This window comes from Cervus elaphus, chromosome 18 (genome assembly GCF_910594005.1).
Source record: "Cervus elaphus chromosome 18, mCerEla1.1, whole genome shotgun sequence".
Classification (NCBI taxonomy): Eukaryota; Metazoa; Chordata; class Mammalia; order Artiodactyla; family Cervidae; genus Cervus; species Cervus elaphus.
In genome coordinates this window covers 59,433,740-59,452,388 of record NC_057832.1, presented here as the reverse complement: position 1 = coordinate 59,452,388, position 18,649 = coordinate 59,433,740, and the positions used below count along the sequence as shown (strand labels likewise).

The window sequence follows — 18,649 nt, the reverse complement described above, 5'->3', positions numbered from 1 at the left end:
TCCTGAGACAAAGATGTCTTAGGGAATATCTTACACTAAACATGAAAAGTTGATGCTTTGCAGAAAGTTTTACATAAATCCTTCCAAACTTCCCTTGGACCCCATGAAAAACACCATGCTAATAAGTAAAATCAATACCATTTCTCTTCAATTTTTCTGGATGATGGATATAGTGAAGATGAATGGTGCTATAATTTTCATGTTGTCATCAAGTTCAGAAAGTATAAAATCATATTTTTGCATGAGAAAGTTTATTTGGGGAGTGGAGTGGATTAAAGAAACACAAAAGTTGAAGTAGAGAGCATGATTAGAAAAGTAATGTGTAGCACAGTTGCCCGACATACAACAGGCACTCAAGTTTGTTGAATGAATAATGTCAGAGATAACACAACTTCTAAGATGACTTTCTCTGGGCAGGAGTTATTGTCTACAAAAACTTTGAACTATATTTTTCATTTGCCCTATTTTACATGTCTTTATTCTCCTATAATTTTGCAGAATGTGCTTCAATTTTCTGCTCAGTTTTTAACTAGACTCCTTTTGACTGAACATATGTTAATAGCTAGAATGACAAATTATCTGGAATATATATAAAGTTATTTTGAGGAAAATAACCTTTTTGATAAAATATTAATGAAAATATTAAATGATTATGGGATGAAACTATTAAAATTTAATGCATAATCTTATGTTCACATCAAATATTTCACAAAAACTTTTTAGATACCAAATATATTTATTAGACTTAGAGAACTCAAAGTGAGTTCTTTAGTAAAGTGAAAGTGTTTTCCTTTATTATCTACCTTCAACAGTTATCTATTTTACCAGCTTGGATTTTGTTATACTCAATTTTCTTAAACATGGGGAAAATCACCTGTCCTTAAACCAAGATATATACTTCTACATGAGTACAGAAACAAGAACCAAAAAAAGCCCATACTCTTTTAAAAAGTTAAATTTAAAAGATACTGGGTTGGCAAAAAAATCCGTGTGGGTTTTCAGTTACATCATATGGAAAAACATCATATGGAATGAGTCTTTCTGCCAACCCAATATTATAAAAAGTCTAGAAAATAGAAGGAATATTTCATCTACAACCCTACCTCATTAACAGAGCTAATGAACATTTAATTTTTGGTAACTTTTTTATATTTACACATAAATAAAAATTAGAAATACAACATTTTGTCTTTAACAAGTTGATATTTGCTTTTCATTATATTTTTCAACTGGCTGCATACCATTATGACAAATGGCCATACATACCATAGTTTATTAAATCATTTTTATAGTATACTATACTTCCAGTACAAACAATTTTGCAATCATTAGACTAGTATTATTGAAAGATAAAAACATTTTTATAGTCCTTGCCACATCCTGCTAAATTGTTATTGAAAGCTGTTTTAACATCAGTCTTACATGAAAATATTAGTTTGGTGAACTATAACCAGTAATGAGTAGGGTAATACATTCCCTGCTAATTTATAGGATGAAAATGATATATCATTATTCTTTCAGTATGCATTTCATTAGTGACCAACAAAGTGTCTTTCCTATGTAAATTTCTTTCTTTGGAAAGGGTCCTTTTCCCATCTGTCTAGTGAGAACTTAAGTTGCTCTTGTCAGAACTGCTTCATTGTCTAACATGTGCTTAGTTGCTCAGTGGTGTCTGACTCTTTGCAACCCCATGGACAGTAGCCCGCCAGGCTCCTCTGTCCATGGGGATTCTCCAGGAGCGAATACTTACTGGAGTGGGTTGCCATGCTCTCCTCCAAGGGATCTTCCCAACCCAGGGATCAAACCCAGGTCTCCTGCACTGTAGGCATTCTTTACCATCTGAGCCATCATGGAAGCCCTCATTGTCTAACATACTGTGCTGTAAATAATTTTCCCCCTTTTAAATTTTAAATAGATACCTTCTGAATTAAGTCTTTTAGTTTGCAGACCTCTTCACTCAAATCTTCAACATTACTAACAAGTTCTTCACAAACTGAAGTAAAATTCCGGGGAGAAGCCCATTCTAGTACTATCTGTTAATATTTTCAAAAGTTACATTTTAAACAATAGGAAACAACTTTTCACAACTTTATATCCACAAAAGTTATACAATACTATGAAACATTAAATTATATAACTGAAAAGCATTTTTTTAATCAGGGTAAATCCTGACACCAAAAGAACTGAGTAATTTTATACAAATAATTGAATCAGTTTCCTGAATGCATTTATTAAATACATGTATATGTAACTATGGAAACTAATATTAGTGATAATATTTATGGTGAATAAATAAAGTCATGGAGGTTTGAAGAATGACATGATTTCCATATCAGTATTATACAAAAATCATTGGAAAACAAATGCATTAATTATTTTTGATTACATACAAATAGCTAAAATTAAATCACATGAAAAAAACAACAAGTTTGCTTTAACGGGTCACTTACACTTTCTCTATTTAAAATTTCTTTCATTAAAAAATCCTTATATTGATATGATTTTTAATAACACTCAACACACTGTTTTGTTTCAACTTTCACTTGGGTCTCCTGTCACTTTATATTTTAAACAATTAAATTCCCTTTAAGAACAAATGATGAGTTCAGTATACAAATCAGTTTAATTTTTGGTCTGACTCATTTTTTTTCTTGAGGGCTGGAACATTAGTTTTTCAATTATTTCATATAAAAAGAAGTAATATTAAATAAATTGACTTATTTAGGTCTTATGTGATTTTGTAGAATATACAGTTTTACTGGATCATTATTATTTACTGAATTATCATTAACTTATCTGTAATGTTATTTGCATTTATACTTTTCTTCACTTAATAATTTTTGTAGAATACCTTGTGAGAATTTACAGGCAACTCGGTAATAATGTTCTGTACAGCTGTTATTAAATGGCCACACTGTTTGTTTAATTTCAGAAGAAAGTTGAGGAACTCATCACCACTAAAGAGAGGAAATAAACAAACAGGAATCACTGATATGAACAATTTACTCCATTTTACTTAACTAGTTATTTACTGTTGAGTCATACGATTTATTATATTCTTTAAAAAATACCTGTAGAATAATAAATTTGTATTAGCAGATGAAGTAGATATTAAGCATACAAAGGAAACCAAGTATCCAATCTTGAAGATCTCAAAGTTCAGGATGAGAGGCAGACGTACTATTATAACCTAATTATTCACAGGGATATAGGAGGAACATAGGAACATATATAAGAAGGAACACAGAAGTCCCAGTATTTGAGTGTCTATTATGTGAAGTCACTGCATTTGATTTTACATTTATTATTTTAAAAATTCCTTCCAACGGCTCCTGTAAGGTATATGTTATTAACAGTAGTTTATAGTTGAGATATCTAAAACTCAAGAGATAATGAACCTAGCATAAGTTGGAGTGAGGCATCTTCCCTGGTGGTTCAATGGTAAAGAATCCGCCTGCCGATGCAGGAGATGTAGGATATGTGGGTTTGATCCTTGGGTCAGGAAGATCAGATCCCCTGGAGAAGGAAATGGTAGCCCACTCCAATACTCTTGCCTGAGAAATCCTGTGTACACAGGAGACCAGAGGGCTAAAGTCCACAGGGTTCCAACAACAACATAACTGGGAATAGGGATTTAGTAACGTTTCAGAGAGTTCATACTTGAACTGAGTCTGGAGCTTAAAAATAAGCTTGTCAAGTACACAGGAAGAGAAGAGATTCTGGATGGAGAGAATAGCAGGTGTGGAGGTACGGGGTTAGGAGGTCTCCAAAGTATAACTAAAGCACAATCGTGAAAGTTGTAAGAAAAGAGGTTATATGGGATCATTTATTTAAGGAACTTTTGTGACATGCTAAGGAATGGAATATTATCTTCTGGATAATGTATAGTTACTAAGGGACTTTAAACAGGGAAGTAGAAAATCAGACTTTTGTATGAGAGTTTATTTGGGGTATGGTGTGGATTAAAAGGAAAACAAAAGTGGAAGTATAGAGAATAATTAGGAGATAGTTTAAGAAATGTTCAGGAGATTAAGCTGAAAAACTTGGTGATGGACTGCATTAATAGGAAAGGAAAGCTCTAGGGTGATTCTAACTTCGTTGGTTTCAGTGGAAAATGGCACTACCGAGCAGGGAAGTGAATTTGGGGGTGGGTGGTAAAGAAATAAGTGGGTAAAGAGAAAACAATATAGCATAATAATTAAGAATATAGACTCTAGCATCAGGAAACCCTAAGTTTGAATTCAGTTTCCACAGCTTTATGATCTTAGGCAAACCTAATCTTCAGCCGAATGTTGCCTTATCTCTAGAACTGAGATAACAGGACTGTCAGGAGGACTGAAAAGTGAAAGTCGCTCAGTTGTGTCTGACTCTTTGCAACCCCACGGACTATACAGTCCATGGAATGCTCCAGGCCAGAACACTGGAATGGGTAGTCTATTCCTTCTCCAGGGGATCTTCCCAATCCAGGAATTGAACCAGGGTCTCCTGCATTGCAGGTGGATTCTTTAGTAGCTGAGCACCAGGGAAGGAGGACTTAGGAGATACTATATGAAAAGCACATAGTATTTAATCTAGTACATAGATGGCATTCAAACAAACATAATAATGTTGATGATGGCAACGATATGAGTCATGTAGGTGCACTGATCAGTAAGTAGTAGAAAATGTCAGTCTTGTAGGTACTTATCCTGGGGTCCACAGACTGACTCATGAGGCTGCAAAGAATTCAGGGATCTGGTGAACTTATATGGGGAAAAATTACATCTTTATTTTCACTAACCTCTAAAAGAATTTCAGTATTACCTTCAACAGTGAATATAGGCACAAACAACAGCAGTATTAGAAGTGCCTATAATTTGCTAACCAATAGAAATCAAAACAATGATCATGGAGAAGGCCACCAAGAAAAAAGATACATATTGTGAAGAGGGGCAAATTGATTGGGGTATAAGAAAGAAAGCTATCAAAGTAAAAGTAGCCTAAGAAAAAGAAAATCAGGAGCAATATCTTTTATGAAAGGTAAAGAATGGAATAGATTCAAGATGGAGGGAAAAAGTCAAGCATGTTAAATAATCAGAATTAATCCACTAATTCTGACAATGAAGAGACACTGATGATTAGTTTCAAAGACAGAAGCCAACTTATTGTGAAACCTACAAAGAAACTAACACAAGCTAACAGAAAGGATAATAGGTAACTCAAAGAAAAAGAAAAAATGAAAATTTAAATGGATAATAAACATGGAATTATAATAAAATAAGATGTTATGTTCCAGTGAAATGACAAAAATTAGGAAGATGATTAATATCAAGAGTTGACAAATTTGCAAGATGACCTTTCTGGAGTGTTACTTAGTGGTATCTGTTATGATAAAAACTCACACAAATTCTAATACAATAGGACCACAGTTCAAATAAGCAAATGCTATTATAAACAAAATTACATAGTCTTAATGAATGAAAGACAAATATATACCTTTCTTGTGATGTATACTTTTCAGGCTACTGAATATGGATAGGCAAGTTATAAAAACACAGCTCAAGAGTATGCCTTTTATCATCACTGTGTGAATGGATGCCCAGCCCTCACCCTAGAGCTGTAGAACCTACATACCTTTCCATGGAATGCCTGATAATTCTGTACTTATTTAAAGAGTTCCAGAGAAGCAGATATGGCATAGGTATGGTAGACTATATTATTTGATCAAATTGTCATGTCTCTTTCTACTGAGCCAGATACTACCAGGCCTCTCTCTGCCAGAGGATTACATTTCATGTCCCAAAGACATGAGGCTTGGCCAATGACTTGCTTTGGCAAATAAAATATGACTGGAAGTGATTGTGTCATTTTTGAACAGATGCTCTAAGAGCCACTGACTGGTTCTGCCACCTCTCTTTTCCCTTTGCCACAAGAGCGGCATGTCTGAGGTGGGGCTGTTTCTCCAGACTATTCGCAGAATAATAAGGAAGAGATTCACTGCAGCTAATCCATGATATAGATGGATCATATCATATTTCTGATCAAGAAATAAATTTTGTTACTATAAGTCAATTTAGATTTAGAAGTTGTTTGTTACTGCAACACAAAAAGTATAAGTTGACTGAAACAATAGGCCACATTTAAAAATTTTGAAGTTAAGGATGAGGACAAAATTTATATTTTATACATTTTATTTTGTATTTGGGTATAGTCGATTAACAAACAGTGTTGTGATAGTTTCAGATGAACAGTGAAGGGAATCAGCCATACATAAAACTTGTATCCATTTTCTCCCAAAATATAGGTATTCCAAATGGAAGAGCCCTGTGTTCACTGTAGACTGTCTGGAAAAATTAAGATAACCAATACTTTAGTCACACAGATATAATGACTGGTATTATTTTCTTCCAGAATATTATAAGGGAACTAAGTATTTCTCATACGCATACATACAACTGGCATTATAACTCACACTCCATTTTATACTTGCCTTTTCTATTACTATGAGTGTTTTTCCATGACATTAAGTCTCAAAATAATTTAAGTGACAGAATAAAATAATTATATTGATGTAATGTAATCCAACCATCCACTTAAAGTTAAATATTTGTAGTTTCCAAGTTTAGAATAGTTATAAATCATAGATGTGAACAATATTTTTATGTGAAAATTTGCATCTATACAGTTTTTTTTTTTTTGGAAGGAGAAATCAGTTTCTAAGTAGGCATAATTTTGAGATGCCTTTGATACATTCAAGTAGATATCAGGCTTGGAGAAAATGTTTCGGCAGAACGGCTGAAAATGTCAAGACATGGGTGAAACTTAGTTATTTCTGTTCAAAAAAATATCTCAAAGTAGTAATGAAATGATGATCACTATTTTTAAATTGCATTCTCTAATTCTGAAAACATACTAAGGCTAACTGTAGAAGAAAGTAAATGTACTGTGCATGGGTACTCTTATAACAGACTATTTTATAAAATTGAACACATAGAAGAAAAGTATTTTAAAACAAATCAGTAGCTAAATTGTTGAAGTCACATTACCAGAAGATTATAATCAATCAGTTCAACTTTTCCTGCTGTTAGTTTTCTTATGACTTGATGACTAATTTCTTCTTTAAAGAATGACTTTGAACAAATGGAAAGTAAAACCTTTTCCATAACAGCATGTAAACAAAGTCTGTGATTTAATAACAAGGTCAAATTCCTGAAATATATGTCTGCTAGTTTTATTTTTTAAAAAATTTAGCAGCTGTAATAAGTGAACCATTCAGGATTCTATACATTCTTTAAATCTATTAAGCCTCACAGTGAAAATTCATAGAGGCAACTCTGACATCCTATAAACAAGTTATATTAAAAATTTAATTTGCAATTCAGTCATGTAGAACTTAAAACATTCCTTTATAGAAGCAATACATTAAAAAAGTAAAGACAGTGAACAGAAAGATGCACGGTTTTCTGATTTAAGTCATCATCGCAACTGAAATCCTTTACAATGTACTTACACAGTTAAGAGTTGTGGTTATTTTGAAACAGTGATGAGACATTATTTTGAATATAGATCATCTTGTTATAAGGAGGTATAGTTAGAAAAAGGGAAACAATTTTGCAATAACATTTTTAAAGAAATCTGGATCATCTAAATTATTCCCTAGAAGACTTCTCTGAATTCTAAAATGGTATGGAAACTTACTATTCCTGTGTTTAATTAATGTTTCTCATAGTTACAATGTTAGTTTTAGGCAGGCTACACCAGTGATGCTACTTTTATGCATTTTTATGCATTTTATGCATTTGATGCACTTTTATGTGTTATATTTTATAGCATAGAATCTGGATGAACCTCAGGGACATTAGGCTGATAGAAAAAAAGACAAACAAAAATGGAAAAATACTCCAGGTTTGATGCATGAGGCAGGGTGCTCAGGGCTGGTGCACTGGGAATGCCCTGAGAGATGGGATGGGAAGGGAAGTGGGAGGGAGGGTCAGGATGGGGAACACATGTACACCCATGGCTAATTCATGTGAGTGTGTGGCAAAAACCACCACAATACTGTAAAGTAATTAGCCTCCAAATAAAATAAAAATTTTAAGAAAAATGGAAAAATACTATATGACTGCATTTACATTTATATAACATTTGTGATATAACATCTTTAGAAAGATAGATAAAAATTATTGATTGCTAGGAGTTTTAGGGATGGGGAGAGGTGGTGGGAGTTATGAAGAGGTAGTATGAGGTAGCCTTGTGGTGATGGTATGTTAAGTATATTGATTGCGGCAGTGGTTATGTGAAGCTACACACATGATAAAATTGCAGAGCTACACACACACACATGAGCACAAGTATAACTAGTGAAATACAAATAAGCTGTGTAAATTATGTCAATGTCAGTTTTCTGGTTTTGTTAGTGTACTGTAGTTAGGCAAGATATTAGGACCAGGTAAGAAGGGTGAAGAAGGGTGCAGAGAACATTCCTATACTTCTCTGCAATTTCTTGTGAATCTATAATTAATTCAAATAGAAAGTTTTAAAAAATAATTTAATATTGTGCAATATGTTTAAAAAATCAAACACTATTATTTTCAAGGCAATTTTAATTACTAATATTACTAATAATCAGTGCTTCACAAGTTTATAATATTAAAAATGAACTTTATATATTGATAACCTAATTTCATGAATCATTAACGCTGAAAATAGAGCTGAACTACATGAGAAACACTTTTTTACTGCCATAAGCAAAAATAGTACCTTTAAATTTTCAACTTGACACTTAAATGATTTAAAGGGAGTAATAGCTACACTATGAAAAATGTGAGATCTTTTAAGTAACTTGTTTAACAAAATGCAATGAAAAAATAAGACAAAAATGTTTCTATGTGAATTAAGAAAATGCACTGTTTTGCTTCTTGGTATTGGTAAAACCTGCCTTGTAAAGTACTGCCTTGTAAAGTATCTCAGAACACAGTATACAGCAAAATGAACTACCCATATCTCTGGAAAAATGATGGTATCAAGTAAAATAACTCAGACATTATCAAAATTCAACTAAAAAGAAAAGGTGGTTCTAAACAGTATTAATGTAAACCAATAAGTTAACTTTACCTGATTTCCAACTTTGCCACTTCAGGTAATTCTCCAAATTTTATCTCTTCTACTTCCAGTTCTTTAAGGGCAGCCATAATTTTCTGCTGATCTCTACTGGTAATTCCATTCTAAGCAGAAATGATTTCAAGGTGCAGTAAGGTAGTCATGAAGAAGTGAAGTGAAAGTTGCTCAGTTGAGTCCGACTCTGCAACCCCATAGACTATACAGTCCATGGAATTCTCTAGGCCAGAATACTGGAGTGGGTAGCCTTTCCCTTCTCCAGGAGATCTTCCCAACCCAGGGATCAAACCCAGGTCTCCAGCATTGCAGGCGGATTCTTTAACCAGCTGAGCCACAAGGGAAGCCCCAATGTAGTCATACTTGTATAAAATTTGAAATTACTGAACAAGATCTACCTGATTAATTCTCATCTTGAAAAAAATGCATATTGAAAAAAAATCATACTGAAAGATACACAAATTTGCTTGTAATTGGACTGACAAAGTTACATCAGTAAAATATTTAGATACATAGTGACTACAGTCAATTTTTTACATTACATAACAATGTGATGGATTCTAAAAACAAATGACTAGATTTTAATATATAATATAATCTTTCCAGAAAATCATAATAAAATAATTTTTCCTACAAAATATTATCAGTGATTAAGTAAGAATTAAGTCTTCCTTTTGCCTGTGTTCTACCTTTAGTACTAACTAAATTTTCTATCCTGGATTTAGCTATGTAGTATGGTTTGATTTTCAGTGATGCTGAAGATTTCAAGTTTCCAATGTGTTCATACAGGAAGATCATTCCTTTTTATTAGCCTATGTATTAAAGTGTCTTTGATGTTTCCCACAGCTACTTTCAAATTGTTACTAATAATACTTGATGGCAAAATAACTGATCATTTGAGAAGCTAGCAAAAGGCAATATCTGAACAATACATTTTTATACCCACATGTATAAAAAAACCACCTCTTATTTCTGAGTAATTTGTTTTCTATGGTTTTATAAATCTATTTCATATTTAGAAACACAGCACCAGTTTTAGTTGAGATGTCATAACTAATATGAAGGAAAAAAATACCAACTTTATGTCTTCAAATATTGAGGCAACTTAATACTATGATAGAAAATTTTAGATATGGTTATCCATATCTAATGAGGAACCTAGCAAAAGAAAACTCACAGTCTACAGCTGTAAGATTTTTAAAATAGAAAATGAAAAGATCCAAAAGATGAAAACTATGAAAGATAATGTCTGGGGTTTTTGAAATTGATACTAACCTTTGCAAGCTCATCTTTCCTCATGGTCAAAAGGTGTCTTAAAGTTATTTCCCTTTCCTGTAGAAAAGGAAAAAAATGCCACCTTCAGTATAAATGAAATAGTGGCAGGGGAAGTAGGCAAGTATACACATGAGTTAGTCAGTTCTATGCTGCCCTCCAAACACCTTTCAACTTTCTAGAGGAGACAGCATATGCGGGTGTGCAGCTCTATTACTGGGGAGATAGTAGGAAGTGTGATAATATGTATAATGACCTAAAAAGCATACGTATAGCTAGTTTTCCAGAGTAAAAAAAACTGTTACAATGTTTACCTGCTTACATAAAAAATAGCTCTATAAAATTTGATAGAAATTGTGTTTTATGAGTAGTCAAAATTTATAATTGTATAAGATTTAACAATCAATAACACTTATTTTATTAAATAATTCTCAAATAGGAAGTTTCAAGATTGTACAATGAAAACCAATTCTAAACAACAAACAACCTAATTGAATGTGCATATTCGTAGGGAAAGCCTATCTAAAACAGTGCTTTACTGCGGCAGCATCAGCTAAATGGCTGAGAACTGTTATCGACACAAACTCCATAATACATGCTTAAAATACCTACAACAGTGCTTGTCATATGATCTAATTTAATATTTATGACACTCCTACACTAGGCATTACCATTCTTATGGAAAAAAAAGAGATTTAAGTAACACATTTTAGTTAATAATCATTAGAGCAAGAATCCCATACCAGGTTTATTTGGTTTAAAATCTTGCTGCTCCTAATATTCTATACAGGAAGATCGGCAATTTCAAAAACACACTAAGGGTGTAGAAGTACACAGAGTTCTGCAAAGCTACAGGCAGTGGGTAAGAGCCTGATACTAATTTCTGTAACTTTTTATAATAAATTTTCAAAATGCTTCCAAGTTTAAAATGGGATGTACTATAAGTTATGGAGAGAAGTGCATCTGTCACTCTTTCATAAGCATGCTTATGAATTAATGTTAATTTAATGTTATGTTAATCAATAAATAAACACGCATACACAGTTCATTGTAGTTCATACAAAATCTTACCTTCAATAAATCTGTCATATGTTCAAGTCCAAGACCATGTAAAAATAATTCCAGATCTCCAAATGCTGTATATGAACTATACATATTGATAGCAATGTCAATTTCAGAACAGACTATAAGTGTACAAATAATAAACATATATTTTAATGCACAAAAGAGAGTAATAATGATTGAGTCTATGTAGAATATACAGGTACACCTTGTTTTATTGTGCTTTACTGCTTTACTTGCAAACATTTATTTTTTATAAATTGAAGGTTTATGGCAACCTTCTGTCAATCAAGTCTATTGGTGCCATTTCTTCAAAGACATTTGCTCATTTTGTGTATCTGTGTCACACTTTTGTAATACATGAAATATTTCAAACTTTCTCACTATTATTATGTTTGTTATGGTGATCTTTGATATTGCTATTACAACTTGCTGAAGGCTCAGATGATGGTTACCATTTTTTAGAAATAAAGCATTTTAAATTAATACATGTACATTGTTTTTGTGGGGCCCTGGTAGCTCAGATGGTAAAGAATCTGCTTGCACTGCAGGAAACCCGGGTTCAAACCCTGGGACAGGAAGATCCCCTGGAGAAGGGAATGGCTACCCACTCCAGTATTTCTGTCTGGAGAATTCCATGGACTGAGGAGCCTAGCAGGCTGCGGTCCACAGGGTCACAAAGAGTCAGACACCACTGAGTGACTGACACTTTCACTTTTTCACATTGTTTTTGTAGACAGAATGCTACTGCACACTTTAATAGGCTACGTGCATGTGTGCTAAGTCGCTTTAGTCATGTCCAACTCTTTGCGACCCTATGGACTGTACCCGCCAGGCTCCCCGTCCATGGGATTCTCCAGGCAAGAGTACTGGAGTGGGTTGCTGTGCCGTGCCCTCCTCCAGGGGGTTTTCCCAACCCAGGGACTGAACCCACATCTCTTAGGTCTCCTGCGTTGGCAGGTGGATTCTTTACCACTGGTGCCACCTGGGCTACAGTATAGTGTAAACATGACTTGTAAATCTGTGTAACTCACTTTATTATGATATTTGCTTTATTGTGGTAGTCTGGAACTGTATACCAATATCTCTGAAATATGCCTATATTTGCAAATTTGATCTATGTTATACAAAGGAATAAGAAATGTTTCTTGAATGAAGATTTAAGTAAACAGAGAAAATGGTGATAGTAAAATGAAACTCATCTTTCCTAAGAAGGAAAATATTTGCCAATATTTATATGATGAACCCTGGAACAACACGGCTTGGACTGGGCAGGTCCATTTACACATGGATCTTTCTCAGCAGTAAACACTACAGCCGCATACAGTCCTGGATGTGAATTCACGGATGTGCAACTGCAGACACGGAGGAGCCTTGGATACAGACTTTCCAAGGGGGAGGGTCAGCATCCCCAACCCCCAGAATGTTCATGGGGAAACTGTATTCCTTATAAGAGCTCTGGACGTGAAAATCTCTTTAATTGCAGGAAGTAAAAATTTACTAACAATTTTAAAATGTAGGTAAGTAGAGAATAATGTTGTAGCCATGTATTGAACAACTGTGTTTGGGGGGGGTGGGGAACGTATTTTTATTTTTAGCTTATAAAATCAGAAATCTGCTGTAAAGAATTAGAAAGCAAAGTACAATCTAGTTTGAACACTAACAAAACTATAACCTTAGAGCCTTTTAGAAATAAACTGTATTGTTGATATTTTATTTAAAGTAAAAAATAATTCTCTTTGCTGTTAATACATAGATATAAAACTTTTCTAAAATTCTGGAGAACCAAACATTTAAAATTTATACATTTCTAAGTAGTAGTTTAAAATACTCATAAAAGTTTAAAATATTGTACATTTTAAATGTCATCACATTTACTATAAGTAATAAAAACACAATTTTTACTCATTTATAGGTATTGAACAAAAGCATGCTATGTTACCTAAATAAGTGATCTTTTTCTTTATCAGAATCTGTTCTCAATAGTTTACAAATAGACTCTTCTTTAGTTATCTGGTGAAACTTTCCTTCCAAAGAATTTAAAGTCAAGGAAAGCAAATTGAAGATCTGAAAAAGTTATAATAAGAATTAAAGCAAGATAGTAATTAATAATATTTTCAACAAAATATAAAACAAAACTAAAAGTTCAATCTTGGTAAGTAAGTCAGAAAGACTAAGTACTCAGGTAGTATTTTAAATATATTATTAAACAGAGAGAAAGTAAGAAGCATGACTAAGGTACATAAACCTCAACTGTACACCTAAAAGATGTGAAATTCCTTAGTTTTTGAAAACTTCTTAGTTCTAACTTTTTAGTAAGTCAAGGTTAAGTAATATTATCAGTCAAGATACAAAATCAAATCTCACTTCAGGAAACAATTTATGACTCAAAATAATCTTTGATATTCATAGATTTCTCAGTATGTCAAATTCAGTACCATCCACCCTAAATTTAATAATGCAGTATATTAATGAAAAGTTTTCAAATTTTCAAAGATTAGGAGAAAAACTGTAAATTTCTTTTTAAAGTCTCACAGGGCTTCAGTGATTAGCACTTACACCAGAATAATACTGGAAATGTAGATATGAATTATAAAATGATAGGCATGTTTATAGGCTGCTTAAAAATAGAGGAAATTATTTTACATGCAATAAAAATGACATGGTCTGATTACTGTATGGTGGAAACTTTGGAATATCATAAGCTTCCAAAATCAGAAACTCAAGTTTTAGAAGATCTTGAGCTATATAACTTAGATTTAGAGTTGTACTATATTTGATCCTTGCTTAGAAAGTACAGACCTTTGGCTGAAAGCTTTCATATTTAGACCAAAAGTTTATATCAATAAAATTATTTAATGTATGGCAAATATTTACTATTGACTTTATTATCTGAATGACAGTAAATCATACACCAAAATATGTTAATACTTTACTATATACCTTGTCAAATGTATAGGAGTAAATGTAGTTCAAAGGATTTAATTTTTAAATTGTCTAATATGTGTTAATTAAAATTTAAAAACAACAGTTTACATGTGCAAATTTTGAAATTTTACTAGCTATGTCAATACACTAATTTTTGAAAATTAATTACTTTTTGAAAATCAGCTGAACTGTTTAAATAAATAGTCTGTTACAATTTTATTTCTAGGGCCAGATAAGACTTTATCATCCCTTTATATAGCTTTAAAATTACCACATTATAAATGCCTCTTATTTAGTAAAAAGATAAATACTCTAGTAAACTAAAGTTTTCATTACCTGGCGGGGAGAAAATTACATACTGAAACATTTAATAATAGATAAATTATTATTATAGTAGTGAGTTCTAACAAAATCATACAAAAGTTTTACAAACAGTAATGTAAACTAAGAAAAATCAGCTAAATAACAGGATACCTCTAGATGTTTATTTCTTTTTGCAATTTCGCTTGGTGTCTTTCCATCTTTGGTTTGTATCATTTTATTAGCTCCAAGTTCAAGCAACTTCAAAACTACATTTTTATGACCCTGACGTGCTGCCCATGTTAAAGCCTGTAAGTGGGGGGAAGAAAAGATTGTTTAAAGAGAGGGAGTATATATGACATAGAGAAGAAAACTTCTCAACAGTATTTATGGCACAATAAAAAAGTGAACATGGTTAATTAATGGAATGATGCAATCTTATCATTTCACAATATAATGTAAACATATTTCCAATGTTGTAATTGCAGACTGCCAGTGTTCACTGATTTTGTAAAACCAAATAATGTCTTACTCAGTCAAGTGGAGTTATAGAGTAAAATGATTTATCTCCCAATCAGAGAACTGTTTTCTATAAAAAGGAATTCTATTTGTATTCTAATAGAATCCAGGCTTTGCTATGTGTTACAGTTTCTTTTGTCAAGGGTGCCAACCAACAGGGGCAGATAATTTCTTTTTTCTCATTGAAACTGTTGCTTTTCTTTACTGAACAGCAATTACATCCCAGCCCTTCTGTAATTTTTACTTCTTAAAACCTTTCTGTGAACTACTGACAGTAAGATGTCAATGGCCTAGAGATAAAGAGAACACTGTAGGGTCGGGTCTCACGGTATAGCCGTTCTCATCCTGGGCATTAACGTCTGCCCCACGAGCAACAAGGAGAGCAGCCACCTGAGGACGGCCGTCACGGGCAGCGTACATGATCGGCGTCATACGTCTCCTGAGGGGGAAGGAAAGGAACACTGTGTCAGTGCTGCCCTTAACAGCTCTTCAAAGGCTGAACTTTACCATCAGTACTGTTCTGAGAGCAAAGAAATGGGAAAGCCTTTCACAAATCAGGGGGAAAAAAACCCAAAAGTCCAGTTTACCAGCAAATAAATAAAATATGAGGGAGATTACACTCTTAAAAAAGTATTGAATGCTTACATAGCACCCTCTAGTGAAGACATGTGTCTTCAAAAAAATCACTAAATGAGCCCATTAATATAAGGCTTCATTAATTTACCTATTCACGTAACAAAGTATCAGAGTGCCTCACTATGCTTATGCTGGGAAAATAGTGATGAATGACAGAAACAAGTCCCCCACGACCCCATGTTCTCAAAATTGCTCATTTTATTTATTTTTTTCATTTATTTTTATTAGTTGGAGGCTAATTACTTTACAATATTGTAGTGGTTTTTGCCATACAGTGACATGAATTAGCCATGGATTTACATGTGTTCCCCATCCCGATCCCCCCTCCCACTTCCCTCCCCATCCCATCCCTCTGGGTCATCCCAGTGAACCAGCCCCGAGCACTTGTCTCATGCTTCCAACCTGGACTGGCGATCTGTTTCACACTTGATAATATATATGTTTCAATGCTATTCTCTTAGATCATCCCACCCTTGCCTTCTCCCATAGAGTCCAAAAGTCTGTCCTATACATCTGTGTCTCTTTTTCTGTTTTGCATATAGGGTTATCATTACCATCTTTCTAAAATTGTAAAATTGCTCATTTTATTTTTATTTTTTTATTTTTTATTAGTTGGAGGCTAATTACTTCACAACATTTCAGTGGGTTTTGTCATACATTGATATGAATCAGCCATAGAGTTACACGCATTCCCCATCCCGATCCCCCCTCCCACCTCCCTCTCCACCAGATTGCTCTGCATCTTCCCAGTGCACCAGGCCCGAGCACTTGTCTCATGCATCCCACCTGGGCTGGTGATCTGTTTCACCATAGATAATATACATGCTGTTCTTTCGAAACATCCCACCCTCACCTTCTCCCACAGAGTTCAAAAGTCTGTTCTGTACTTCTGTGTCTCTTTTTCTGTTTTGCATATAGGGTTATCGTTACCATCTTTCTAAATTCCATATATATGTGTTAGTATGCTGTAATGGTCTTTATCTTTCTGGCTTACTTCACTCTGTATAATGGGCTCCAGTTTCATCCATCTCATTAGAACTGATTCAAATGAATTCTTTTTAACGGCTCAGTAATATTCCATGGTGTATATGTACCACAGCTTCCTTATCCATTCATCTGCTGATGGGCATCTAGGTTGCTTCCATGTCCTGGCTATTATAAACAGTGCTGCGATGAACACTGGGGTGCACGTGTCTCTTTCAGATCTGGTTTCCTCAGTGTGTATGCCCAGAAGTGGGATTGCTGGGTCATATGGCAGTTCTATTTCCAATTTTTTAAGAAATCTCCACACTGTTTTCCATAGTGGCTGTACTAGTTTGCATTCCCACCAACAGTGTAAGAGGGCTCCCTTTTCTCCACACCCTCTCCAGCATTTATTGCTTGTAGACTTTTGGATAGCAGCCATCCTGACTGGCGTGTAATGGTACCTCATTGTGGTTTTGATTTGCATTTCTCTGATAATGAGTGATGTTGAGCATCTTTTCATGTGTTGGTTAGCCATCTGTATGTCTTCTTTGGAGAAATGTCTGTTTAGTTCTTTGGCCCATTTTTTGATTGGGTCATTTATTTTTCTGGAATTGAGCTGCAGGAGTTGCTTGTATATTTTTGAAATTAATCCTTTGTCTGTTTCTTCATTTGCTATTATTTTCTCCCAATCTGAGGGCTGTCTTTTCACCTTACTTATAGTTTCCTTTGTAGTGCAAAAGCTTTTAAGTTTCATTAGGTCCCATTTGTTTAGTTTTGCTTTTATCTCCAGTATTCTGGGAGGTGGGTCATAGAGGATCCTGCTGTGATTCATGTCGGAGAGTGTTTTGCCTATGTTCTCCTCTAGGAGTTTTATAGTTTCTGGTCTTACATTTAGATCTTTAATCCATTTTGAGTTTATTTTTGTGTATGGTGTTAGAAAGTGTTCTAGTTTCATTCTTTTACAAGTGGTTGACCAGTTTTCCCAGCACCACTTGTTAAAGAGGTTGTCTTTTTTCCATTGTATATCCTTGCCTCCTTTGTCAAAGATAAGGTGTCCATAGGTTCGTGGATTTACCTCTGGGCTTTCTATTCTGTTCCATTGATCTATATTTCTGTCTTTGTGCCAGTACCATACTGTCTTGATGACTGTGGCTTTGTAGTATAGTCTGAAGTCAGGCAGGTTGATTCCTCCAGTTCCATTCTTCTTTCTCAAGATTACTTTGGCTATTCGAGGCTTTTTGTTAAAATTGCTCATTTTAAATGCTTATTACACTTTAAAAATTGTATTTTATTTAGTAAAAATGTTTAAATCTCTTACTTTTTAATGTGTTCTATTATAATTCTACTTGAAGACTAAGAGAATTTTACCCTGAGGCTTATTTTAATAAAGAAAGACATCAGTCCAACAGTTTTGCCAGACTCAGACTATGTTCTGGGAAAACACAGTAGTTTCCCTCTAGGGGATCATTTCCCCAAATTAGAGATTCAATCCCTCGACTCCTAGAAGTCATTCAGCTTCTGAACCTAATTACAAAGGATGCCAGAAAGGTTCTATTATTTCTACTTGGGTTGAACTTAGCATCAGAGTCTGTTGTAAAGGAGATCTAGGGTTCTGGGCTCAATCTTCCTGAGTCACCACCAGTATCTGATCTACATACAAAGACCTTCACAAAAGAACAATAAATTAAATAATTTCCCAATGCTCGGTTTTGATCTCGTTAAGGAAGTCCGTCTTGATTACTCACATTATATATACTACATATAAACAATATTTCTCTGTAAGATTTGTTGACATAGAGTATACCCTTAATCTGGTCACTTCACACCAGTGTCTTCACACAGGAAGTTTCACGCACTTACCTGTCCCTTCTAT

General features: G+C 33.8%; 1 protein-coding gene across 4 annotated transcripts in view; it reads right to left on the bottom strand.

Annotated features, from left to right (window-relative positions):
• The window catches only part of ASZ1 (ankyrin repeat, SAM and basic leucine zipper domain containing 1), a 72,456-nt gene that overhangs the window by 4,382 nt on the left and 49,425 nt on the right, over positions 1-18,649 (bottom strand). Inside the window, exons 5-12 of one of the 4 annotated variants that reach the window (XM_043873229.1) lie at positions 15,565-15,613; positions 14,830-14,964; positions 13,370-13,494; positions 11,437-11,512; positions 10,369-10,425; positions 9,094-9,203; positions 2,852-2,957; positions 1,920-2,033 (exon numbers count right to left, since the gene is read on the bottom strand). In XM_043873229.1, the coding sequence (XP_043729164.1) occupies positions 1,920-2,033; positions 2,852-2,957; positions 9,094-9,203; positions 10,369-10,425; positions 11,437-11,512; positions 13,370-13,494; positions 14,830-14,964; positions 15,565-15,613 (772 nt within the window). Of the gene's footprint in view, positions 1-1,919; positions 2,034-2,851; positions 2,958-6,158; positions 6,324-9,093; positions 9,204-10,368; positions 10,426-11,436; positions 11,513-13,369; positions 13,495-14,829; positions 14,965-15,501; positions 15,614-18,649 lie in introns of those variants that run through there. The other 3 variants (XM_043873228.1, XM_043873230.1, XM_043873231.1) reach the window with 3 other exon arrangements.